The sequence below is a fragment of the Tenrec ecaudatus genome, chromosome 6, assembly GCF_050624435.1.
Source record: "Tenrec ecaudatus isolate mTenEca1 chromosome 6, mTenEca1.hap1, whole genome shotgun sequence".
In the NCBI taxonomy this organism is placed as follows: domain Eukaryota; kingdom Metazoa; phylum Chordata; class Mammalia; order Afrosoricida; family Tenrecidae; genus Tenrec; species Tenrec ecaudatus.
In genome coordinates this window covers 133233813-133259236 of record NC_134535.1, presented here as the reverse complement: position 1 = coordinate 133259236, position 25424 = coordinate 133233813, and the positions used below count along the sequence as shown (strand labels likewise).

Sequence of the window (25424 nt, the reverse complement as noted above, 5' to 3'; positions counted from 1 at the left end):
CACCTTGGGGAGCCCCGTGGATCCCAGGCTTGTCTGACACACACGGGGTCCCCTCCGTGGCACTGGCTTCACGCAGTATGGAGCACAGACTCTGCACCCAGGAGGGACCCAATGAGGACCTTGGGGGTGGGTGGGGGGCAGGTCTCAGGACTTGGGGTTCTCAGTGGGGTGGAGCTCCTGGCACTGCTCCCGGCTTATAGGTGGGACGTGGAAGTCAGGCCTGGGTTTCCCATCCAGGACCGACCGTCACAGCCCGTCTGGGTCTCTAGGGGCAGAGGAGGCCTCTGCTGCTGAGGACACTGTGTGAGGAAAGGTAGGCCAAAGAACCAAGCCATGCAAAGGCCTCACCTGGGTCCCTGCGCAGACCTCGCGGGGCTTGGGGATGCAGGGGGCGGGGGCTGAGTCAGAGTCCTTGCCCCTACCCTGCCTTTCCTAGGTGGGGCGCTTTGGCTCGCGTCCACCCTGCTGTCTTCCTCCGTCCGATCCCTTCTGGATTAGCTTAGTGTAGCATTACCCCAAAGGCTCTGTCCAAGCTGGCAAGAGCCACCCACTGGGCTGTTTGGCTTCTCAGAGAGTTTAAGATTTAAGTCTTGTGCTCTTAACACCTTCTTTGCAAGCCTCAGAGAGGTTCAAAAATGTTGAAGCTGTTTACTCATTTCCTTCATAACGTGGAGACCCTCACACTTGGCCAAAGCCCGTGTGTGTGTGTGTGTGTGTGTGTGTGTGTGTACACAGAGTTAGGCTGTGTGACTGTCTGTACGCACACACTCAGAAAGATCTTCAGAGAGACTGGCTGCACCTCAGTCCCGAGCATTTCCCCAAACATGGAGTGGGTGTACGGCAGCAGCAAGACCCCCCTCCACAGAAAAAGATGGGCAGTGGGTTGTGGGCCAGGGTCCAGCTTCCCGAGACGGAGAGGTGGGGGAAGGAGGACTTGAACAGAGGTTTGGCTCGAGGAAGCATCAAGAGAACACAGTAAGATCCTTCAAACAGGACCCCGTGGCTCCAAGGTCCAGCCTGGGTTGCTTCCATCCAGCTGTTTGCACAGGAGACACCGGCAGAGGCCCCGGCTGGGAGGGAGCCAGCAGGACGCTGGCTGGGAAAGCAGGCCTGAGAGGGGCGCCTCAGGCGGGGTTTCCCAGCACATCAGATAGGGCTGTCCAGCCGGGTCCTGCCTAGAGGGGAAGTGAAGGTTCCTAAGAGGCCCACGCTCCTATTTCAGGGACTGATCCACTTCCAATGCACCAGCTCCGACTGGGCCAGCTGTGGACACGAGTATCCCGCCGTGCAAAGCTAGTGGGAAACCTCTAGCGCAGGGGTTCTCAACCTTCCTCATGCCGAGACCCTTTAATCCAGTTCCTCTTGTGGCGGTGACACACCCCCTTCCCCCAACAACCGTAAAATGATTTTCGTTGCTTCTTCATCACTGTCATTTTGCTGCTGTTATGAATCGAGCGGCCCCTGTGAAAGGGTCGTTCGACCTCCAAAGGGGTCACGAGCAACCCACAGGTTGAGAACGGCTGCTTTAGGGAGCCACTCTGTTCTCATCACGTGGCGGGCCCTGGTGTGCACACAGCCTGGCCGCCCAGGCCCTGGCCCAGAGAAGAGCAGACCTGTTTCCTGCTCTTGGGGGACTTTGGGTCAGTGAGGGGGTAAGAGAAGAGCAGGCCACGTGGGGGAACACGGGGCCTGAGTCAGCTTTTCTGAGACAATGGGGACTTCCCGCGTATCTCCCGCATGCGTTGCACTTCGCGGGGGGGCCCGGAGACCCTGGGCTGTACACTGTAGCTCACCCCCCAGGCTGTCCTGGCAGAAGAATCCAGCGCAGGCCAGGTCTCTCGGAGCCACTTCTGGGCGGCAGACGCAGCTCTCCTTCAGCAGCCCATCCCTGCGGGAGGGGAACGTCCCGGAGGGAGAAGCAGGCTGATGGGCATGTGGGTGCTGGCTTCCTCCTAGCAGAAACAATAGGATTGTTGGCACATGACCCTCCTGAGGGGACGGCCAGAGGCCCTCAGAGGCAGAGCTGGGAGGCCCAGGAGGGAGTGGAGCGCAACGCAGAGAGAAGACTGAAGTTCTTCCTGCCCTCCTGTCTCTAAGAGACCGTCCATGCCAGGCCTCAGTTTCCCCATGAGATAGAGTAGATCTCAGACAGCAGGCAGGAGCTCTTGAAGCAGACTCTGGCCCGAGCGGGGCATCTCCGATAAAGGTGATGGTCCCAGCTTCCGGGTTCTAGGCTTCTGGGCCAAGTCGAGGAGACGGAGGGAGAATGGACGTCGTGGGGAAGCAAGCACAGGCAGAATGGCCCTGAGCAGCGACGTGGTGGGCCTGTGATCAGGTGGGCCTGGGGGAGGCCATCAGGCTGGGTCAAGTGGAGGGTCAGTGTTCTCACTGGGGACGGAAGCCCCTCAGGGAGATGGACTGACTGACACAGTGGCTGCAACAACGGGCTCAAACAGAGCCACTGTGCGGCTGGTGCTTCGTCCTGTTGGCCATGGTTGCCATGTGCACGGCTTGCCAGCACCTGACACCAGGCAAAGCGAGAGGTGCCTTTCTTCCCAGGCCCAGCGTTCAGAAAGAGGTGGCTTGCTCCACCTGACCTGACTCAACAAATAGCTGCAGGGCACTTGCTCCACCTGATCTGACTCAACAAATAAACCACCTCACGAAACCGTCTCCCTAGCCGGCGAGCAGCCCGGGGCTGTCGTTGTGGTCAAGTCAGCTCCGACTCAGAGCCACGCGATGTGCAACAGAAGGGTACAGCGAGCCCAGCCCGTGCCACCCTCCCTGCTGGTCTTGTGTTTGAGCCCGTCATGCCATCACGAGGTCCAGCCATCGCCTGGAAGGTCTTCCTCTTTCTGCTGCCTCCTTACCAAGCAATGACAGCCATCTGGTGGTGTGATGTTGGGGACGCTCGACTGCTGCTTTTCAGTGTATCTGAAAAACCCACTGAAACCCCAACCAAACTCGTTGCTGTGGTGAGGAAGTACGAAGCTGACAGCAGCCTCTCTCCCCAGGGCAGTGGGTGGGGGTCCCAAGGACTGGCCCTCTGGTTTGCAGCTCCGAGCTCCACCCACGCCCACCTCACAGAGTAACCGAAGGGTTAATGAGCTCACCCTCGGGAAGAGGGCACGTGCCTGGCCCACTTAGATCTTCCAGAAATAGTCTCTGTACTGTCCTCTCCTCTGGGCTCTCTGGGTAAACCTGGGAAATTCCCTGGGGCAGCTCCAGGGTGGGAAAACGTTGAGCTGCCACCATGGTGTGAGGCCCCCCTCTGTCCGGCTGCCTGGCCTTTCCAAACCACAGTATAGACAGGCGGCCACTCCAGGCCACTTCTGTTGCTACCATGTCTCTTCCTTCCTCTTACGCCAAGCAATACTTGAGATTCCACCGCCCCCCCAACTGGACCCCTAGCAATCGCCAAACACCTGCCTACTCCCCCTCCCCCACCTTGTTTGGCTCCTGCCATCTCTTCTGCCCCACCTCATCCCTGAGCCTCTGCTGCAACGTGCAATTCTTCTCTCAAGGTCAGGCTCCCGGAGCTGTGAAGAACAGTCCCCGCCTGTCCTTGTTCCTAGGACGCCCTTTATGGGGGGTGAGTGTCCTGCACGGTGCTGAGAGTGGTGATGGTGGGAACATAGGCTGGTGTCAACTCCTAGCCGCCCCGGCCCTGCTGTGTGCCTTTGGGGAAGGTGTCAGACACCCCTGGAATCACTGTAGCGGCCGCACCGGGTCATTATGAAGATTCAATGAGCGAAGACCCTCCAAGCGCTTAACCCGTAGCCCACTATGCGATCAACAGGGGCCACGATATGTGCCATCCCTGGTGCCGAGGACACCCGTCCCCTCGCCGCCGGGTCATCTCACAGGCTTCACAGGGCAGAGTGGAAATGGCCCGTAGGGGTTCCGGGGCCACCGTGGTGCCGGAGCAGACCGCCGGCCTGGTCCAGAACACGTGGGCTAAGAAGACGGCACCATCTACTGCCTGGATCCGGGTCCCAGGCGCACCCGTGAGGGCTGGGCAGGAAGCCGGGAAGGGCGAGGCTGATGCACGTCTTTGGGGAGCGCTCGCGCACACTCAGTGGAGCACTAGTGAGTCCCTGACGAGGGTCACGTGTGGTGCAGGCTCCCCTGGGAGGCTGGGCAAGTGACGTCACAGCGATGGGCTGCCCTGTGGTTACTAGTAGCAACGTTTTCCGTCAGTCCGGCTGACAGTGATCAGTATTCCTGTGGATCGTCTTGAACCAACCTTCCCATACGCGGGCAGAGCAGCCACTGCGACCCGATCACCACGACGCCTTCAATCACAGGGTCCTCTTCCCGCAAACCACTTGTCCAGGGCTGGCTTTTTATTTTCAAAAATGTCTTGAGATGCATTTTTAAAATGGTCAATTAGGTGCAGGTGGCTGGTTTTTATAGGCACCGATTTTGTCAAGCGATTCTGGAGTTTTTAGCTACAATTTTGCGGTCACTTTTGAAAATGTCAAGGTAATTAAACGAGGGGGGGCAATGCAGGCTAATGCTGTAACTCAATGTAAATTTGGCAAAACGATTTTGCTGTTGCTATTCATGTGACCAAAGGCGTGCCGCATTAAGCCATTTCCAACGGTATTGATCACACAGCACCCGCCTAAGAGCCTGGTGGGCTGTGCAGGAGCCGCGAGCCAGAGGGTCCATGGTTGGAGCCCACTAGCTTCTCTGAGGGAGAGAGAAGGGTAAGGCTGTGTGCTCCTGTCACGACTGACATGTCTCGGAAACCCCAGAGGAGCGGTTCGGGGCTGTCCTGGAGAGTAGCTCTCAGTTGGAACTGACTCCAGGACCGTGAGCCGTGCTGCTGCAGCGGGTTAGGAACGTTGTCGCTGGGGTGCTAGTGGCAAGCCAGCAGCTTGAGGAGCCCCGCTACTGTCGGAGAATGAGGCGGCGTTCACACTACACCCTAAGCACTCGACCCAGCAACCCACAGGGGCAGTGCTGGTCTGCCTGCTGAGTCGGAACAGACTCAAGGGCAGTGTGAGTTTGGTTTGTGATTAAAACTGATAAACATTACAGAGGATTCTAGAAGGATTCTAGATAGGGGGAGGAGGGGACATGAGTTACCCTACACTTGGCAAGACCAACCCCCGAGGATGCTAGCACCCACATACCCAGCGCCCCGCTTCATTGAGTAGCCCACGGCTCCTCTTGGGGCCGCTGGATCCTGCCCCAACACACACCCTGGCTCACTTCACAGGCCAGATGTCATGGGCAGGCTGAGAGGTCCACGGGCAGCCAATGGCTCCAGCCCACGAGCGCAGGGCTCTTCCCAGGAGACCCCGGGAAGCCTGTGGCTGCTGAACCAGCCTCCTCAGGAGCCTGCCCTGACACAGCCCACTGTAAGAGCCAAAGGGAGAGTCGCCTTCTCCCAACAACACAAACCCAAGTTAAGGGGTCGCATTCCCAATGTAGAGCTCTCCTCTCTGTTTCCTTGAACCCGAGGTCTCTGGCCCACGTGCCTGCACCACAGAGTCAGTGTGAACTGAAGAAGTGAATGGAAAACCCCGGGAACGGCCGACCAATGTACCCTGACAGCAGCGATCTGCCTGTGGTGGCAATCGCCGTGTGCGTCATCTGACCCGTTCGGCTGGCAAAGCTGCTCCTGCTTCACATTGAGGATGGAATTGTGAGTAGAACTGCCTTTTCAGAATCCTCAAAGTTGTCCCTGTCTCCCAGGTGCCCCTCCACTGGGCAGAGCTTCTGAGCAGCTGCTGGGTTGGTGAGGGTGGGACAGGGCTGGGAACTGAGCATTCTGTGAGCCTGCCAGGCAGCCCTGTTCACGCCTCGGATGGCCCGTCCTAAGTGCCCAGGTGCAGAGGCCAACGCCAGTGAACACAGGGGTGGGCCGGAGCGAAGCAGGCAGACAGATGCTCTGCAGGAATCTAACTGTCATCCAAGAGACCCTCCCAAGCAATTCCGCATCGAGCATTGGGGCGGAGACAAGCATGGCCCAACGTTCCGGCACGCGGGCGGGAGAAGACACCTGGTGAAGCTCCACTCCCACCACACAGCCTGTCTGTCCGGGGTGACTGTGCCAGGTGCTCTGCCATGGCGCTTGGGCTTCTTGTTCAGCTCCGGAACAGGGTCGAAGCAGGAGCTGCCTCAGAGGCTAGGGAGGGAGGAAGGGATGGTGGGATTCGACTTCAAAAGGTCTTAAGGGGCTCCAGTCCCAAGGTGAGAGGGTAACTTAGAGGCAGCTTGCTCCCCTCCACCCCGAGATCACCCCACTAGGCCTGAGGACCAGCCCTGTTCCAGTCTGGTGAGGGGCCTGTCAATCACCCATTCGCACCCCGCAGCCCTGAGCCTCTCTGGCTTCCGCAGGAAGTTTCTTTTTCAGCACTCACCTAGCCGAGGCTCGAAGGAGGACACAGCACGTGCTTTTTAAATAACTTTATAATTTCCTGATGGATTTAGTTTGTGAATAAAAAAGAAAACAAAGATGAACAAAGTGTTTACAATAATAATCAAGGCAAAGTTGAATATAACACATTTCTTTGTAGTGTCATTCTGTCGGCAACACGACTCCAGCAAGCACACACACACGCGCACATCCACACGGTTGAAGGCAGCAGGTGCGTTTGCCTCAGACACCGCCCATCAGGCTGCTACTGTGACCTAAAGGAACTCAAGCTACGAGGAGTCAAGTACCCAGTGCTCCTTGGCACCTCCGCTAAAGTGCAGCACGTCTCTGCTGAAGCCTTGGGGAGCCCGTCCCAGGGTACCCCAGGTCCCTGTCCTGACAGCTGAGGTGCTTGGCAGGCTCCCAGGCGAGGCCTGGAGGGGCTGGGCAGGCCAGCCAGACTGGGGGTGGTGGCACTGCCCTCAGAGAGGTCGAGCTGCACTTGAGGATGGACACAATACTGGCGTGGGTGCTCCCGCTCGGCCTGGGCGGAGGCTCTGGCTTCACTTCCTTCTTGGCCGTGGCATCTCTGGTGCCAAGGAGGATCGCTTGGGAGATCTGTGGTCAAGAAAGCTCAAAGGGGCAGACTCTAGGGACTGGAGCCAAGAGGAACTGAGATCCTGGTACAGTTCGTTCCACCTGGATTGTCGGCTCCAGGTTGGCCAGGGCGGGGCCCCTATTGGACGGGTCACTGGATGATAATAGCACCAAGTGGGCAGGAGGGAGGGTCTGTGGTCTGTGCGGGCTGGGGGTTTGGAGTCAAGCCCAGGTGACGACACGGAGTTAGGTACCCTGAGCTGGGACCAATGAGGTGGCAAGGGTGACTCTCGGGGGATGGACTTTGAGGTTCTGGGGATGTTCAGAATTCTGGAACGAGTGGGACCCCCACCCCTGACCTCCACCCTGTTTGCTCAAGGGCCTTTGCTTCAGCAGTTGTGTCTCTCAGCCAGGCAGTCCCCATCCTGGAGGTCGGGCAATGGGTTTCCCGGGGGGCTAGCCAGCTTCCACCTATGCCAATTTGGGGAGGAGGAGGAGGAGCTGGCTGCCCCATAGCTTGAATTCCTTTATGAGCATGATATTGGTTTGCATTTTTAAAAACACAGCTCTGAAATATTTCAGTTCTACAACTACTTAACATTTTTTTTTAGATCATCTCAACAATGGACACGACATAACAGCTCCAATTCTCTGAATCACACGGACAATTATCGACAAGCGGAGAGAAACCAGAGAGGAGGCGGGATGGGACAAAAACCCCACTCCCCACAAATCAATCCCTAACCCCGCCTCTCCCCCAGAGAGTCGGGAGGCGAAACACCTACAACAGGGTCACAGCACTCGCCAAACACGTTGGGGAAAACCAGGAGACACTTGGTTACAGTTTGACACTAAAAAGTTTGGGAACTTTTTTGTTGGATTAAAAAGAGTTGGTAAAGACAGCCATTTTGTTCAGAAAGATGTCCCTGTGATGGATATAGATTGTTTTCTTGCCCCAAATGTTCTCTTAGTTCATATGGGGGAAACCCCAAGTTCTTTTCCAGACAGTTCATCACCGGGCTCAAGTCACTGTCCTGAGAAGCCAGGGGTTGGCAGTGATGGATGGGTGGGCCTTGCAGGATCCGCCAAGGGCAGCTCGCTGGGCTGCCGTCTACTCTGTCCTCATCTCCTTCTCCAGCGCTCAGACTCGAGCTGGCGGGCGTGGAGGCTGGCGCGGAGGGCACGGATGTGGCGGATACAGGCCCCTGGGAGTCAGGAGGTGGCACAGGAGGGCTTTACTCTTTACTCTTTCTTCAGAGCACCCGAGGGCGGTCAATGGGCCCAGTGCTCAAGTTCTCTGGTTGGACGGGCGGAGGTGATGGGATGGTTCTGGAATCAGCAGGACTCTCTAGCAGCAAATCCAAGTGCCAATCCTGACCACAAATGGGGATGGGGGTGGGGGGCTAATTCAGCAGTTGACTAAAACTTTGTGATGACCTCCCCGCTGCCCCCCGGGCACCTGTGAGTCCCTCAGGGGAAAGCAGACATTTATTGACAAAATGGGCAGTCATGGCGTCCCTGGCTGCACTGAAGGCAGCTTTGCATCCAGCGGGCTTTATTATTACTCCGACGCCTACGAGGAAGGGAGCGAGCGAGCGAGAGAGAGGAGCATGCAGCTCTTCTTTAGATTGTAAAGTGCAGGGTCAAAGGTCAGAGCCGAGACGGACCTGGGGGTTCCCGTTCAGGCGTCTTCATAGGTTAAAGCCTATTTTAAAACTTTTCCATTTCAAACAGTATCCAAGTCCTTGGAAAATCTCAGTTCAGATACTTCATCAATAACTGGATGAGTCCCTGGGGGGGGGGAGGAGGCTGGATTAGGGGGCACGGACCTTCAGAGGGTCAGAGGGTGACGCCCACTCTGAAGGAATGGAGGCACTGGGCACACGGCAGGCCATCTGCAGGGACTTCTTGAGGCTGCAGCGCAAAAGCAGCAGGAGAGGGGCCCGGACACCACGGCCATTAGAAGAGGCTGCGGAGTGCCGGTGCGATGGGAACTGTGCCCCACGAACGATATGAACTCCACTTGCAAGACCTTCTAGAGGCTAGAAATGGTGCTGGATTTGCCCCTAAATAAACAGGCAGCCCTTGCACGCTATTCAGTGCTCGCCAGAGCCTGCTTTAACCAGGGCCAGGCCATCGTTGAGATGTCAGGATCGCCACCCAAGAAGGATCAAGGAGGTCCCCTGCTACAGCTCAGAGCCCAAGCAGATGCTGTCTGTCGCAGACACTGTGCTACTTGGGAGCGTTTGCCACAGATGGCTTCCTTACGTTTGTGAGTTACTGAAGTGGAAGTGAGGGGGGAGGACTGAGAGAGAGAGAGAGGAAGGAGATCGTGAGAGTCACATGAGAGGTGGACAAGAGGGCTGGGACTGTATTTGATGACAAAGAACATCTGATGGGCAGAGTCCAGGAGGCCGACTGGATGCCCTTCCTTGCCAGGCCAGGCGGAGACCAGCCCGCTAGTGCCAGGCCAGCCTACTGCTGCTGTCTGTTCTGCTGTGGCCCTGCTCCAGGCGCTGGCCCACTTCAGTTCTGTGCATCTGAACAGGTTAGGGCAAACGGTCATCTTCAGCCCTGCAGGACTGAGGGCTTTCTACATGATCTATGAGCGGTGCAAATAAATAAATGGAATTGAGGTCATTGGCCATAAATGACCACCATTTACTCACCAGCCCTGCACCGCCCTGTGACCAGCCTCACTGTCAGGAAGCAGCTCAGGAGGAGGCTTTATGAGCAGGATCCATGGAAACCTTCGATAAGGACCTCTCCACGGCTGCTCTGCTCGCAGGGAGCGGCTGGTTTATAGCAGGGAAACAGGCAGCTGGCACTCTGACCCTTTACGTTAATGGGACGGCTAAGGGCTGATGGTGGGAAGATACTGGACTGATGGCTGCGGGGCCTTTCCAGGCAACATGAAACTCTTTGGGTAAATAACTGTGCGGTGAGGAGAGGGAAATGTCAAGACAAGAGAATGCGGGCCAGCAACTCTTTGTCAGCAGATGTGAGTGGTGGTGGATGTCTGGTGGCAGAGGTGGTCATAGGGCCAGCTCTGGGTACAGCGATCTCTTCCTTGGGGCCTGATTATTTATTCATCACTGCCGTTGGCTATGCGTGCGAAGGCTGCCCTTCAAAATGCCAACAGCTTCAATGGGATTTCCAACTTTGGGGTGAACTTTCTGATTTGTAATGTGGAACTGCTCTGGCTCCATCAGGGCCAAAGAGATGTGATGAGAAAACACTACCTACAAGTGGAAACTCATCGCTTCTTAAATGGCTCACTCATCCAGCGTCGGCTCCCCACCCCTGCCACGATCTGGAGTCACTGGATGGGACCCTGCAGGACTCGGGGCCTTCGCCCCACAGAGAAACCCCTCCCATTCAGTCAGAAATGCTGACTTCTCTGTTAAGATGAAGAAGGGCTGGGTATTGCTTTTCACGACTTTAAGTCAACTGGGGACGCCGCCTCCTCTCCTCCACTGAGGACAGACTTTCATAAGGCTGGGTGCCCCGCCCGGTGACTTGACTCAGCAGGCAGCCCACCCGTGTTCTCTGAGTGGGAAAGATGGGACAAGGAGAGTGTGTGGCTGTGGTTGTGGGAGAGCGAGTCAGGGGTCCAGCTCACAGGAGGAAGGTGGGTAGACACTTCAGCAACCACTGGGCTGTGGGCGCTCTGAAACGGGGGCGATGGGAAAGGAGACGGGCCCTGCGTGCATGCTGAGAGGGACGGTCAGCCTGGTGTTCCTGTGCAGGGCAAAACCCCAGGTGGTGACTGCAGCGCTTCCCATGCCAAGGCCTTCTGCTCTGCCTCTCCATTTGAGGTGTTTTCGCTGGCAAGCTGAGTACAATGGGGAGACTGGATGAGAAGAGCAAGAAAGGTTGAGCCAGACAGGGTTGGGGTCAAGACAACACATGGGGGGAATGAGCGCTTTTCGGCCGTGGAGCCTGCCTGTGAAACAGTTGGCTTCCATGAAATACTACACGTGAGGAAATAAGTAAAGGGGAGAGGGGAAAGCAGAGCTGATTCTTTTCTTGGCTCTGGCCTCCCTCTTTTTCATACTCTCTCTTTCTGGGACCCCTGCCCTGCTTCTAGGGAAAGCACCCACTTGGACGTTAGCACATGGTCTCCGGTCCACTGAGAAGCATTCTCTCGATGTGTTCAGTTCCAAGTAAATTCCAGATGTAGGCCTTGTGCTGAAGGACAGAAGGTCCAAGGGGTCTCTGTGCCCCATGTCTGTCAAAGGGGGGAAATCAGCTTCGACAGGTCTCCACAGGTGAGGAGTGGATGGGAGTTATTCACAGAGACTCAGCCACTTACCCATCCTCGACGCCAAGAACATTTGTGTAGAGACAACTTCCAAAGCTGAAAGGCAGAGTAAGATGACAGGTGCAGAAGTGGTGCTAGAATCGCTCTGGAAGAACTGAGCAAGAGGATGGAGTCTGTAGTGTTTGCCTGGTGCCAAGAAGTCTCTGGGTGCCTGCTCCTCGTCCCGCATCTTTCTTGGCTCCTGGCTGATGCTATCTGGCTGCAGGGTCAGGACGATTCTTCCAGCGTATTGACCACCTGCTCCAGGATGTCCGGGCAATGATCTGCTATCTGTTGGAGGATGGCATTGGCAAACTCCTGCAGTTCAGCACTGTCTTGCTCACCTTTTTCCAACTCATTCCGAAGCTGAAAGAGAAAGGAGATGTGGTTTCAGATCAATGAAGCGATCCCATCTGTACCGAGTTAAGAATTAGTGCTCACCAAACAGGGCACTGTCACAAACAGGGCACTTCCAATGGAAAGTCCCCCAGCATTATAATCAAGAGCACTGTGGCAGTTACATAATCTCCTGTCAACTTGAGAAGGAGTGGAGTCTAGCCTGTTAATCAGGCCGTAGCCAATGAGGCCTCTGTGTGGGCATGGCCTTCTCCTGAGGATTCTGGGAACTCCTGTCTTCCTCCCTGGAGGCAGGAGACTCTGCTTTGATGTTCCTCATGACAAGCCACGTGGAGATATGCTGATAGAGCCAGAGCCCTGGAGCTGGAGGAGCCACGTGGAGACCCACACCAGCGCAGAGATGCTTCCACCACCAATGGACCCACAAGACTTTCTACACACTGTCTTGTGGTCAACCTGCATTCAGCATCATTGCATGACTGTGTGAGCCTAAAGAGGACTTTGTGGACTAGTAGTGACATAAATATTAGACTTACGGATTTGACCTGGGATGTTTTCTTAATGTACGATTGCTCTTTGATATAAAGTTCTCTCTTACACACATGAGTGTCTCTGGGTTTCTTTCTCTAGTCTACCAGGACTAACACAAGCACCAAAAGTAGAAAACCGTTAATACTAAGTATCTCTCCATGAACTGAGGCTTAAAGAGTTCAGTGACTGGTCCAAGGCAGAACAGGAACTCCCATCCCTGGCCTCTATCCCAGCTGGGATGTTCGCTCTGCCACACTACAGTATCACACACATGCACTGGAAGTAGAGAAGGGGGCTGGGCTATTTGGCTAGGGTCTTGATCTTGCTATTGCTGCCTGGCACAATGGTCCTTTACCTAGGGAAACCTGTACCTTGAAGGATTTCCCTTATTTGCTAAGTTCCATTAAAACAAAACTCCACATTTTCCTCTTTTAAATGAAGGTGTCCATGGTGGCTTAGGTTCACACTCCATCATTTCTGGACTTGGTTGCATTCTTCACAGCGCACACACATTCTCATTATCTCTGTGCTGAGTACTATTTTGATTCAGTATATCAGACCACCCTATTTTGGCCTGCTAATTCAGCTGACGAGATGATTTTGGGAAACACAAGATTTCTCTGTTTGTTTAGGAGGACGTCTATTTTCAAATTCCTATTGTTCTTAATTCCTCTTGGACATTCTTCTATGCATTTTAATAGACATTGATGGAGGTGGTGTAGTGGTTAAGTGCTCGCGTACAAACAGAAAGGTCGGAGGTTCAAACTCACCAATCACTAGGTAGGAGAAAATACTGCAATTTGCTTCCTGCAATATCACAGCCTTAAGAAACCATGGGGGCAGTTCTACTGGGTCCTATCGGGTGGCGACGAGTTAGAATTAACTCCATGGGCTTATTATGTGACAGGTATTGAAGAAAAAGAATTTTGTTCTAAATGAAGACCTAGTTAGGCTCTCAGAGGAGACAAGCACATACACGCTCTATTACAACCCAGTGCAGTAAAGGCTGTAACTAAGGCACACACATGTGCTGCAGAAGAAGACCTGAGAATGGTCGGTTCTTCCCAGAAGGGGCTAGACGAGCATTGACAAATCAACATGTGACCTGGGTCTGGAAGGCTGCGCAGGCCTTTGTCCTGGGGGAGCCAAGGAGACAGGGCTTACAAGTGCGTGAAGCAAACGCAGATTCGAGGAAGAAGGAGATGAGGCTTAATGGGGATCTAGGAGACAAAAGTTCCTTACGGGGCTCTGGGTGGAAAGTGATGGGAAATAATGCTGAAGAGGCAGTTTTGGGCCACACTGTATGCAAAGTCAAAGAGTTCAGATGCACTGTTTAAAAAAACGAAAAAGTCCGTGACATTTTAAATAGTCTAGTGACACGATCAGCTTTGTTGTCTTAGATAACTGAGAAGATAAGAAAACATGTGCAGAGCTGAACGGAAGAGTACATACGTCGAGAGGCTATTGTTCCAAGTGCTGTGGGGAGCCGGGGAGGGTGAAAACTAGGCAGGGCTGGGGGCTGCGGGCTGCGGAGCGCGGCAGGCACAGCTGAGACTTTTCAAAGGTAGGACAGACAGGAGATGGAGTTAAGGGAGAGGGACGTGAATAATTCTGAAAAACTCTAACAAAGGAAATTGGACAAGAAAAAGACAAAAACATCCCGGAAGTAAACAGGTTTTAGGAATGGAAGGAAGAACATGAGAGGCTGCGTGTGAAAGTTAATTATCACGGACGCCCTCAGAGCAAGCACACTTCGCTCTGTTAAACTGGCACTCCACGGTCCTCGCCTTCACGACACGATTGCTGAAGACAAAGCGGGAGCATAAGCAAACGTGGTGAAGAAAGCTGATGGTGCCCGGCTATCAAAAGATACAGCATGTGGGGTCTTAAAGGCAAACAAGTGGCCATCTAGCTCAGAAGCAACAGAGTCCATATGGAAGATGCACACCAGCCTGTGTGACCACGAGGTGTCAATGGGATCAGGTATCAGGCATCAAAGAACAAAAAAATCCTATCATTGTGAATGAAGGAGAGTGGAGAGTGGGGACCCAAAGCCCATCTGTAGGCAACTGGACATCCCCTTACAGAATGGTCTAGGGGAGGAGACGAGCCAGTCAGGGTGCAGTGTAGCAACAATGAAGTATACAACTTAAAAATAAAAAAATATACAACGTTTCTCTAGTTCTTAAATGCTCCCTCCCCTCCATTATCATGATCTCAATTCTACCTTATAAATCTGGCTAGACCCTCCACTCAAGTACCCCTACAATGCAAGAATACTGTCTTCTATTACATTGGCATTCTATGATGCTCACCTTCCCGACACAACTGTTGAAGACAAAGTGGGTGAATAGCAAACGTGGCGAAGAAAGCTGATGGTGCCCGGCTATCAAAAGAGATAGTGTCTGGGGTCTTAAAGGCTTGAAGGTGAACAAGCGGCCATCTAGTTCAGAAGCAACAAAGCCCACATGGAAGAAGCACACCAGCCTGTGTGATCATGAGGTGTCGGTGGATCAGTTATGAGGCATCATCAGCACAAAAAAATCTTACCATCGTGAATGAGGGGGAGTGCGGAGTGGAGACCCAAAAGCCATTTGTAGGCCACTGAACATCCCCTTACAGAAGAGTCTCGGTGAGGAGACAAGCCAGTCAGGGTGCGATGTAGCAACGATGAAACATACAACTTTCCTCTAGTTCCTAAATGCTTCCTCCTCCCCCACTATCATGATCCGAATTGTACTTTACAAATCTGGCTATCATAATCCCAATTCTACCTTACAAATCTGGTTCATGAGGGAGTGGGGAGCAGGGAGGGAGGGGAAAAAACGAGGAGCTGATGCCAGGGGCTTATGTGGAGAGCAAATGTTTTGAGAATGATGAGGGCAATGAATGTACAAATGTGCTTTACACAATTGATGTATGTATGGATTGCGATGAGTTGTATGAGTCCCTAATAAAACAATTAAAAAAACCAACAAATCTGGCTAGACCAGAGGATGTACACTGGTACAGATAGGAACTGTACCAAGATGGATGATCCCTTCAGGCCCAGTGGTGAGAGTAGTAATACCGGGAGGGTAGGTACCGGGAAGGTGGGTAGGAAGGGAACTGATTTAAAGGATCTACATATAACCCCTCCTTGGGGACAGTCAACAGAAAATTGAGGAAGGGTGACATCGGGACAGTGTAAGATATGACAAAATAATAATAACTTATAAATGATCAAGGGTTCGTGAGGGAAAGGGGGCAGGGAGGGAGGGGGAAAATGAGAAGCTGATACTAAGCTCAAGTAGAAAAATGTTTTGAGAATGATGATGGCAACATATGTGCAAATGTGCTTGACACAATGTATGTATGTATGGATTGAGATAAGAGTTATATGAGCCTCCAATAAAATTATTTAAAAAAAGTTAATTAAGAACATGAAGTCTGGCTTAAGTGAAGAGCAAATGTTTTGAGAATGATGAGGGCAACAATTGTACAAATATGCTTGACACACTGATGTATGTATGGATTGTGATAAGAGTGTATGAGCCCCCAATAAAATGATAAAAAAAAAAGAATGTGAACTCTGGAGTTACGCTGCCTGGGTTTCAACGTTTGCAGGAGCTTGACTCCTCTGGGCCTCAACCCTGTCACCTGTAAGATGGGGCTGTTTCACGGACTGAACGTGAACGCGCTAGGCAGTGCTCCGTGCGATGTCTGACATGTAGCTCCATTCATCTGCGAGGTTGTTACTGCTCTGGGGAAGTTATTAAAGAGGTTAAGTTGTTAGATGAGATCACCACAAAGAGCACACAGGGGGAAAAGCAGAGAGGACCACATTTTTCTTCCCTGCTGATAAAATCTAGCTCTGCTGAGCCAAAAATTAGCATGCCGCTTGTCCAAAATATCAAAGAGTTGGAAACAGACCTAGCACTCCTTCTTTGCTGCATGCTGACCAAAAGATAAGACATGTGAGGGCCGGATTTAGACCACATCAACTCGTGGTACATCACAAGGGCTGGCTAGGTCATATGACTCAATCTCTGACATGGAGCAAACCAGGAAGCCAGGTGTATCTTGTACTTCAGCAAACAGGAAATAGTCCGGAAGCGCTGCTTGGTGAATCGGCTGACTCTCAGCCTCAGTGAGGAGGTGGGAAGATGCTTGCCCTCGGTCCCTTAACCCAGTTCTTCCCGGGCATCTTCTGTACGAGGCTGTTCTTGTAGTTTATACTTCACTCTCCGCTAGTCACATGTTTATATCCCATGGGGAATAAGCAATTCATAACACTTAGACTCTGTGACCTAAAGTGGATAATCATGAGGTTACCAACACATATATTTTCATGTAATCACCGTGTTTCAGGTTCTTTCTCCTTGTTTTAAAAATTACTACCTATGTATTACAGAAAAGCAAACAGCACTAGGAGGAAATTAAAAAGACCTGTACCACCGCCATCGCCCAGTGAGAAGCCCACCCACCGCCAGTGTTCATCCAACTTGCAGTGACCTGACATGCTTTCCAGGCATACACTGTCGTGACGGGAGCCGAGCGACTCCGCTCCCGCGGAGCGACTGGTGGGTTTAAATCGCCAACCTTGAGACGAGCAGGCCAGCGGTGACTGTTTCGTCATATGTTCCTAGAGACTTTATACATGTGTAATTTTTAGAAACAGAACAGCAACGATATGATCTAGATTATTTTGTTTTCACCCAGGAGTAAACTGGAAATACATTTCCATGCCAAATCCCAAAGGCTTTTTTTGGAAGAGGGTTTGGAAAAGCAAGGATGATAAGGAACTTGCTTTAACAGATACCAAAGCATGGTGAACTTCAACAGCACACTCATTAGAAAGAATACTGTATTATTGTTAAAATCGGACAATTTAGCATGTGATCAGGTATTTGGAATCAGTGACTTACAGTAGAATTAGGGACATAGTATCGTACTCTTCGGCTGGGGAATGGGTAAGTGCTTTTAAATCCCTAAGCCCTTAAAAGGAAAAAAAAAAAAAAAGAAAGGAGGGAGGGTTAAGTTTGACTAAAGAGGAATTTTGGAAGTTTATAGGAGAGATAAAAACTAACACACGAATGGAGGTTTGGAATGCATTTATAACAAGCAGGTCTCAAGACTAAAAGAGAAAGGATCAATGTGCTATAAGCCTAAAAGATCAAATAACCTAATAAGGCAACTAGTATAAGATATGAACCATAAAACCCACAGAAGAAATACCAAAGGCTAGCAAACACATAAAAACCACAGGGAATCCAGGAGATGCCAACCCCTCAGGACCCACAACGAGAGCAGTGATACCAGGAGGGCAAGAGAAAGGTGGGGGAAGAAAGGGGGAACCGATCACAACGATCTACCTATAACCCCTTCCCTGGGGGATGGACAACAGAGAAGTGGGTGAAGGCAGACATCGGACAGTGTAAGACATAATATAATAACAAAAAATAATCATTGCTAAATTATCAAGGGTTTGGGAGGGAGGGAGGGAGGGAGGGGAGAAATGAGGAGCTGATGCCAAGGGCTCATGTGGAAAGCAAATGTTTTGAGAAAGATGATGGCAACAAATGTGCGTGACACAACGGATGGATGTATGGATTGTGGTCAGAGTTGTAGGAACCCTCTTATCTTCAACTGGCAAGTTTTAAAGACGGATGGCAGTGATCGTAGAGAAGGAGCGGGAAATGGGGACCCTCATGCAAGGACAGTGGGGCTACAGCTCTGTGAGGAGTCTGCCTGCATCGACCAGATTTAACCGAATCATGGCACTTCTTTCTAGGAGACGTGCTACAGAAATACCAGTAAGAAGTGTGAGCGTGTGCGCACAGGCAGCATGTGGGAGTGAAAAAGTGTAGTCACCGTGTGTTTTGAATACCCAGCGGTATCTGAGGAAAGATGCTCCTGACTTTAGAGTGGGAAGCTATTTACTCCTTTTTCTGCGCAGAAAGAGGAGAGGCAGGGGAAGAATGCTTCCTGGAGAGTGTTCATTTGGTAGCAGAGCACGAAATGAGTCAGTGAAATATGAAACCCAGGACGGGTGAACCTATAGGGACAGCAAATAAGAATAAGGGGTTTTTGTTTGTTTTTTGGGGGGAGGGGGTGGGGAGGGCAGGGATAAAAGAGAGACAATGTCAAGGAGTCCAGGAAGAAAAAGAATGTTTGGAGACTGGAAGCAATTGTTCAATTCTGCTCGACATGATTGAACTGTGCAATGATATGATGTACGGATGAACTCCATTGGTAATAAATTAAATACGAGGAACGGAAAAGTATCAGGGCTGAACTTGTGAGCACCCAGTTTGTGGAAGGCTGTGGGGAACACTGGGAGCCCAAACCCCATCTGCAGAGTGTCCAGTCAGATGAAGCTGTGGGAAGAGCCCCTTCCAGCCAAGGACAAGGGTTTGGAACAGCCTTACTAGCAAGCAGAGGTCATGGTCATCCTGATTAGGCTGGATCAGACTTGACCCTTGGCCAGTTGACCTCCCTCCCAACCTGAATTTGTTCTCGGTGCAAGGGTCTCGTGCTTGTTCCATGAAAAACACTTCTTCCTTGGTTTTTAAAGTATTGATTGATGCTGGTTCTTCTTCCTCATTGTTTCTATTTTTATCTTTATATTGTTAGCTATCTTAGGTGGGAAGTACACTTCAGCTCTTGGTTTTGCACGAGAAAGACTTCACGCTGAAGCCTGGTTTGTGATCCAAGTGGTTATTTATAAAGGGTGGAAGACGTTTCAGGCGGTACAGTCTCCAGAGTACACGTTACTTCGGGGAAGTGGGCCAAGTCGTGCATAAGCCGCGCTAGGCTCACCACGGAACACGGGCAACCTCGTGGGACTGCGTGCCCACACGTGCTGATCTGAGGCCAGAGAGACGGCAGCACGGCCCAGCTGCGTCCAGAGGGAGGACAGAAGGGCCGGCTCTCCAGCCGCCAAGGTCTTTCAAACCTCAGGCTGGGGAGGTGCGGTCCAAGGTACTGGTTGACCCCACCTGGCTGGGGTGGGGGCCCTGAATTGGAGCATGCCCAGTTAAAAGTCTTTATGGCTAGCTCGGGCTCACCTGATTGTCTTCCTAGCCCCTCTATGGGGGTCTTCAGGCATGGGGGGGGGGGCAACCCCCTCGATCCTACCTAACAATTTGACTACTGTTTTATCCTTACCACGTTGTTTAGTTTTTGTTCTTCACCATTTCTGTTGGGTTTCCCAGTTTGTGAAGCACCAAGGAAAGGATGCAGCGATAATACCTGAAGAGAGGGTTTCTAGCGGGCAGAGGGGTGGGGACTTCGGGACTACACAGTGAAGGTGGGAGGGGGAGGGAGCACTAGGACGGGAGGGTTTTTTTTAAAAAAAAAGACAATTTACTCATGAGTTGGGTGTGGGGAGAAAATGTTCTGAAATCGATTGTGGTAATGATGCTACAAATTTTCTTGATAGGACTGAACTACTGAATTGTGTGATAAGTGGATTAAGTGCCAATAAAACTGTTAAAAAAAAAGAAAAGAGATAAAAATTGTAGTTCATAAAATTTTTTAAAAATTTAAAGCAGTTTCTGTTAGAATCGGGAAGTCCATTTACGCATGCCCAGGAGAGCCAGCATTCGACAAAGCTGGGTTTTCCTGCCGGTGGGCATGGATGGGCATTACACCTGGAGCAGCCCACCTGGGCCAGGTGATTGCAATTCAGCCAATGGGAGCAACCTGGGGTCGTTCACCACGCCTCCCCCGGGAACCCTTAAAAAGGCAGGGACCGGAAGGGAGAGAGCTTGTCTGGTCCTCTTCGTGGGAGGAGAGAGATCCTTGTGTGACCTGGGGCAGTCTCTGCCAGGCCGCATGGTCAAAGGAATCCTATGGGTGCCGCCTAAAACCTGAAGCTTCTTTTAACTCTCATTAAATTCACTTGGATCACGAGCTCGGCTTCGGCGTGAAATCTTTCTCGCGCGGAGCCAAGGACTGAGGTTGGAATCTAGCTGGAGAGAGAGACCTTACATTTCCTTAAATAAAGGGGGGAGGGGGGTAAGCAGTGCAAATGGAAAAAAAGGGCGTGAGTTTAAACGCACAGGTTCCCTAAATTATGTGGTCTACTGCCCTCTTCAAAAACAATTACACAGGGCACCCCTGGCAACTAAAGACTTGTCCTCTAACCCACAATCTAGGGTAAAGGGTTGGTGTCAGTTTCTGCAGCCTCCCCCCAGTGCTCCAGTGGCCCCAAGGGCCAGTCTTGCTCACTTTGGAAACATTGGTCTGCGGCACGGAGGACAGCACCCGGTGTTGGCTGGTCTTCAGGAACACTAGGGTCTGGGGCTGCACAGTGATGGACATGGCTCCTGGCTGGGCAACCCCCCACCCCCAGGACCCTCACTCCACTGCAAGGCATCAGGGAAGCTTCATGGAGGCCAGTGTTCAACTTCAGACACCTCATCCTGAGCAACATGGAGAAACCCACTGGAAAGGGTAACAAAGAAAAGGGGAAAGCTCGAGTAAGAAGCTGAAAGGATCCTTTCATGAGGCAGGATTAGAAGAACTAAAGATACGACCTCAACCACAAGGCGACTGCTCCTTACAAAGGGGCCAAAGGAGAAGGGCAAAGGAAGAGGAAGAAGGGTAGGGAGTGCTTTGTTACTGGAGGCAGAGTAGAAGGGGAAGGGAGAGAGTTCAGGAGAAGGAAAGGAAAGCCCCGGAAGTAGGCTGTAGGGCTCTGGTGCCTGGCTGTGGGGAAGGTGTTGGCACAGGAAGTGCTTCTTCATTAGGCGAGAGGTGGGGTTAGTTCTTTCCATCTGGTGGCCTTGCTCTGTTCTACAGGGATGGCACCGGTCTGCATTTCACGCAAGGGCAGTATTCAATGTAGGCACTGCTGACCAAGGGTGGATCCATTGTCACTTGATCTATTATATGCTAAAATTTCTTGGCTTGAAAAAAAAAACCCACTGTGAAACTGGGGCTACTTTTAAAATGGGGATTTTTTAGCCTGCTAACTTTGAACTGCAGAGCTCTCAGCAGTTCTGAGTCAAGTAGAGAAATATGTTGTCAACTTCTTTCTGGCCACTTGGGCAAGAAAGGCAATGTGAAAACTTACACAGAAGTGTTACACAGCGCAGGTGTGAAAACACCTTGAAATGGATTAGTACCTTTCTATTTTAGACTATTTCTTTAGTTTGGGCATGGTTTCTGATTATGGTGAGTCCTCTGGATAGGTTGGGAAAGGTATATTGCAGCTTCTGAGGTGGAACCTACCAGATCTAACTCAAGATATTCTTGGTCTTAACTGCCCCAAAGAAAGGCCCTTTAGGCTGAATGTAAGAAAAAGTTTTAATGAAAATGTTTATGACATAGTGTTAGTTTTTAAAATTTATTTATTTATTGACATAGTGTTATGGTTATTAGGTGTCACTGAATTGGTTCCGACTCACAGCAACCCTGTCCTGCCTAGTCCCACGCCATCCCGTGGCAGCCACCGTGTCCACCCACCTCCTGGAGGGCCCTCCTCTCTGTCGCTGCCCCTCCACTTTACCGAGCACGATGTCCTTCTCCAGGGACTGCTCTCTCCCGACAACACGTCCAAAGTCTCACTGTCCTTATCTCTATGGAGCACCACTTGTCTGTCGGTTTGTCACACTGTGGGGGCTTGTGTGTGGCTGTGATGTTGGAAGTTATGCCACTGGCACTTCAAATACCAGCAGGATCACCCCAAGTGCACAGGTTTCAGCAGAGCTTCAAGACTGACAACAGACTCTGAAGAAGCAATAAGCTGTTTACTTCGGAGGAATTAGCTGCTGAAAACCTTATGGATAAGCATATATAAAGTACCTGCTACCAAAATGGTCCTTAAGTCTCCTGGACACCTCAACATTTACAGGAAACGTCTCTTTGAACCAAATCCTAATTGCCCCGCCTCCTTCGTAGGCTGGTTGAAGGAGTGCTCAGGATCACAGATGCACAGTCTGCCCCTGCAGCAGAGGAGACAGAAAGCCACAGCTCTGCTCCAGCGAGGCGCCAACACTCGGCTAGGACGGCTACGAGAGCAAGGGTCCTAAGCAAGCACCCGCTCCTGGGGGCTGGCACTGTCGGAGGCAGGGCCACAGCACCCACGAGATCAGCACCCAGGCACCTGGTGAGTCGGAGGAAATGGCGACTGAGGTGAGGTATCAAGCAAACTTCCTACCTCAGTGTGACCCTACACCAGTACCCCGGTTCCTCTTTCTCCAGGCTCGGAGCTACTCCTCCAGCCACCCCTTCAATCAACTCTGCGTTTCCAGCCACTCCCCTGGCGCAGTCTTTGCCATGGCTTATGAGAACATTGAACTCCTGAAAAGACCTTTCAAATCTGCATTTCTTTGGGGCGAGTGGCAATCTCTATCGTTCTTCACCAAGCAGCTCGTGTGGAATGGTCTACACATTCGTCCTCACGGCTTCTCACTCCCTCAGTACCCGAGACGTTAGTTGCTGCGATCCCCATGACACTGTGACAAGAACTCTGCACTGAAAACCGCAAGGCATTGTTTTAGAGAAATTTAAAACGGCTTAAATAACTGGAAGACTATAATATGATCACGGAGTGGATAACTTCATAGAGTAAAGGTGTTAATTCTCTCCAAACTGATCAAAATAGACTCAATGTATCTAAATAAGAACCCTGGCAGGTTTGTTTTGTTTTGTTTGGTGTGAGTGTTTATAAAAGGACAAGTTCATTCTAAAACGTAGGTAGAAACGAAAAGAAAAAAAAGGACTTGGAAAACAAAGCTTTGAGAGGATTACAGTCCTGAAGAGCATGACTACAAAGACTAAAAGCTACAGTCATTAATATAGGGTGCTATGAGCCCAAGAACAGACTCACAGACCAACAGAAAAGAGAACCCGGAAAAAGCCATGTATATAACCACGTATAAATGGGTTCCTGGATACATAAATGTGGTAAATGCAGTGGGTGTAAGAAAAGTCTGATCCCTTACCTCCTATCATTAAAAAATCAACTCTGTATCAATCATAATTGCAGAAGGTAAGAAGACAAAGCCAAAAAGAAAACATGAGAACATTTTTTATGCAACACAAAGACATCTTAAGATAAAACACAAGAATGTTAACCACAAAGTAAAAATCACAAATGGGAACATATTGAAATGAAGACTGTCTTTTTCTTAAAAGGCACGAGTAAGAAGGCGAAAAAGCAGCCCAGAGGTGACGAAGGTCCTCTATAAAGTATATCCTGGAGACAGACAGGGCTGACTTGTAAGTACTCGCCTCACGGCAAGTAACAGTGACACAGACAGGAGACTGAAAGAAACCTTTACAAATAAATAGACTTTAAACTCTACTTAAATAAGACTTTATAGAAGAGTGGATGAAATGGCTAACAAAGATGTAAAAGATACACAGCATCCTTAGTCGTGAGGGAGCTACAAGCCGTATCAGAATGAGGTATCAGTTTATACCCACCAGGATGGCTAAAATGGACAGTACCAAGTGCTGCCACGGAGATGGAACCCAGTGTAGCGCTAATACACTGCTCTGGTTATAGCCACTTTGGCAAACCAACTGGCAGTCACTACTGAAGTGGACTGTGCACTCTGACTGGGCCACTGGATTTCTAGGCATGTGTAAGCCCACCTGAAGACAGGGACAAGCAGCCCTACTTGCAAGAGTCCGAGCCTGAGAACCACGCACGTGGATGCCGGCAAATTCTGTAAGTGGTGTTTCAGTGATAGAGTAGAATAATATGGTGTCGTGAGAACAAAAGAGCAGGTAACTATGTATAACAAGACAGATGCATTTCAGAAACATGATGCTACCCGAAAGAGTCAGATTCCCATACTTTTATACTCTTCGTACTGTTTTGTATTCTCTATATACTGTATGGGAGCTTTGGTAGCGTAGTGGTTATGAAATGACCAGCCGCTCCAAGGGAGAAAGACGAGGCTTTCTACTCCCGTAAAGTTACCGGCTCAGAAACCCACAGGGGGTAGCTCTACCCTGTCCTATAGGGTTCCTATGAGTCAGCATCGACTCCATGGCAGTGAGTTTGGACATACTGTTTGATTCCGTATTTGTAAAGTTCAGACCCAGGCAAAACTATCTCCAAATCTAGAGCCCTTGGAGAATGTGGTAGTGAGGGCAAAGAGGCAAGACAGGAATATCGGAGGTGCTGGAAAAAGTCCTGCTTTTCCTGTAAGCAGCCAGTTCATCATCTGCCATGCAGACATTCTGTGAGCTGTGTGCACGTAGGGCCTGTGCTCTGCTTCTCTCATGTAGAAAACATTTACGTCGTGTTTTAGGACAAGAGCAAATCAAATGCCCAAGGATGTCCACACTGCTCCGTCTTCATGCGACTTGACCCTCGGGTGATATCTGACACTGACCGTCAGCTCCTTCTCAACATTTCTCCCTCTTGATTTCTGTAGCTGGAAGGACCCACGCGTTCTTCTGCCTCTTCTCCGCCTGCCCAAGTATTTCTCATCTGTCGTGATGAAGGGGCTTCCTCTTCCGCCTGCTCGCTCTGCCATGGGAGGGGCCTTCCAAGGTCGAAGGGAATTTCTCTGTACTTTATTGGGGTTCCCTTTTCTATTCCAGCTTACAAAGGGGTGCTAACAGCAGAAACATTCTTATTAGGCTTATCTAACTTACTGTTGAGGTGCGCTTTAAGGTATTCACACACTTAATCCACTTTCTCTGCCAATTTAATGATTTCTTTTGAGGTGAGTCTTGGTCTTTAAAAAATTATCACAGAAAATTTCAAATATATTCAAAAGAAGAGAGAATAGTATAATAACCCTTTGATGAATATCACCTTAGTATAATTTGTCAATTTAATTGTAACCCTAGCTCCCTTCTGTCTTGAGTTTCAAACTCATGTTTTTCAAATGACTGATACACATGTCTTTGTAAATGTTCTACTGCTTTCATTTAATAACTACCATAAATGGCTCTTCATGTGATCAAATATTCTTCTAAAATGTAATGTCTAAACAGACTGCACTGGAATCCCATTTTATGGCTATTTCTTAATGTGATTAATTCACTTTAGAAACTTCGTTCACTACAATAAATATGAACACACTGAGTTTTGCTGTGCTAAGCCTTTGGATGTCTATACTTGCTTTCTTAAAACTCTTGGGTCAAAGACGATATATGAAGGGGCTTCAAAAAGTTTGTGGAAAAGTGGAATTAAAAAATATAATGGATTTTACCACGGCTTTCTGCAGCCCCTTTGCACACCTCTTCTGACATATGACCACACTCCTGCAGAACGGCTGTTATCAGTTTTCAACTTTACAGATCACTCTGCCA

General features: G+C 50.7%; 1 protein-coding gene and 1 long non-coding RNA gene across 5 annotated transcripts in view; one reads left to right on the top strand and one right to left on the bottom strand.

The window, feature by feature from the left end:
* LOC142450393 (uncharacterized) overlaps nucleotides 1-5650 on the top strand; it is a 59049-nt gene extending 53399 nt beyond the window's left edge. Inside the window, exon 3 of the long non-coding RNA XR_012784934.1 lies at nucleotides 5473-5650. This is a non-coding gene — a long non-coding RNA (uncharacterized LOC142450393). The remainder of the gene's footprint in view (nucleotides 1-5472) is intronic.
* Nucleotides 5651-6405: 755 nt separating this feature from the next.
* Nucleotides 6406-25424, bottom strand: part of ERC1 (ELKS/RAB6-interacting/CAST family member 1) — a 479183-nt gene continuing 460164 nt past the window's right edge. For all 4 annotated transcript variants that reach the window (XM_075552242.1, XM_075552244.1, XM_075552243.1 and 1 more), the window contains one exon: nucleotides 6406-11636. In XM_075552242.1, the coding sequence (XP_075408357.1) occupies nucleotides 11499-11636 (138 nt within the window). In that variant the 3' untranslated portion in view covers nucleotides 6406-11498. The remainder of the gene's footprint in view (nucleotides 11637-25424) is intronic.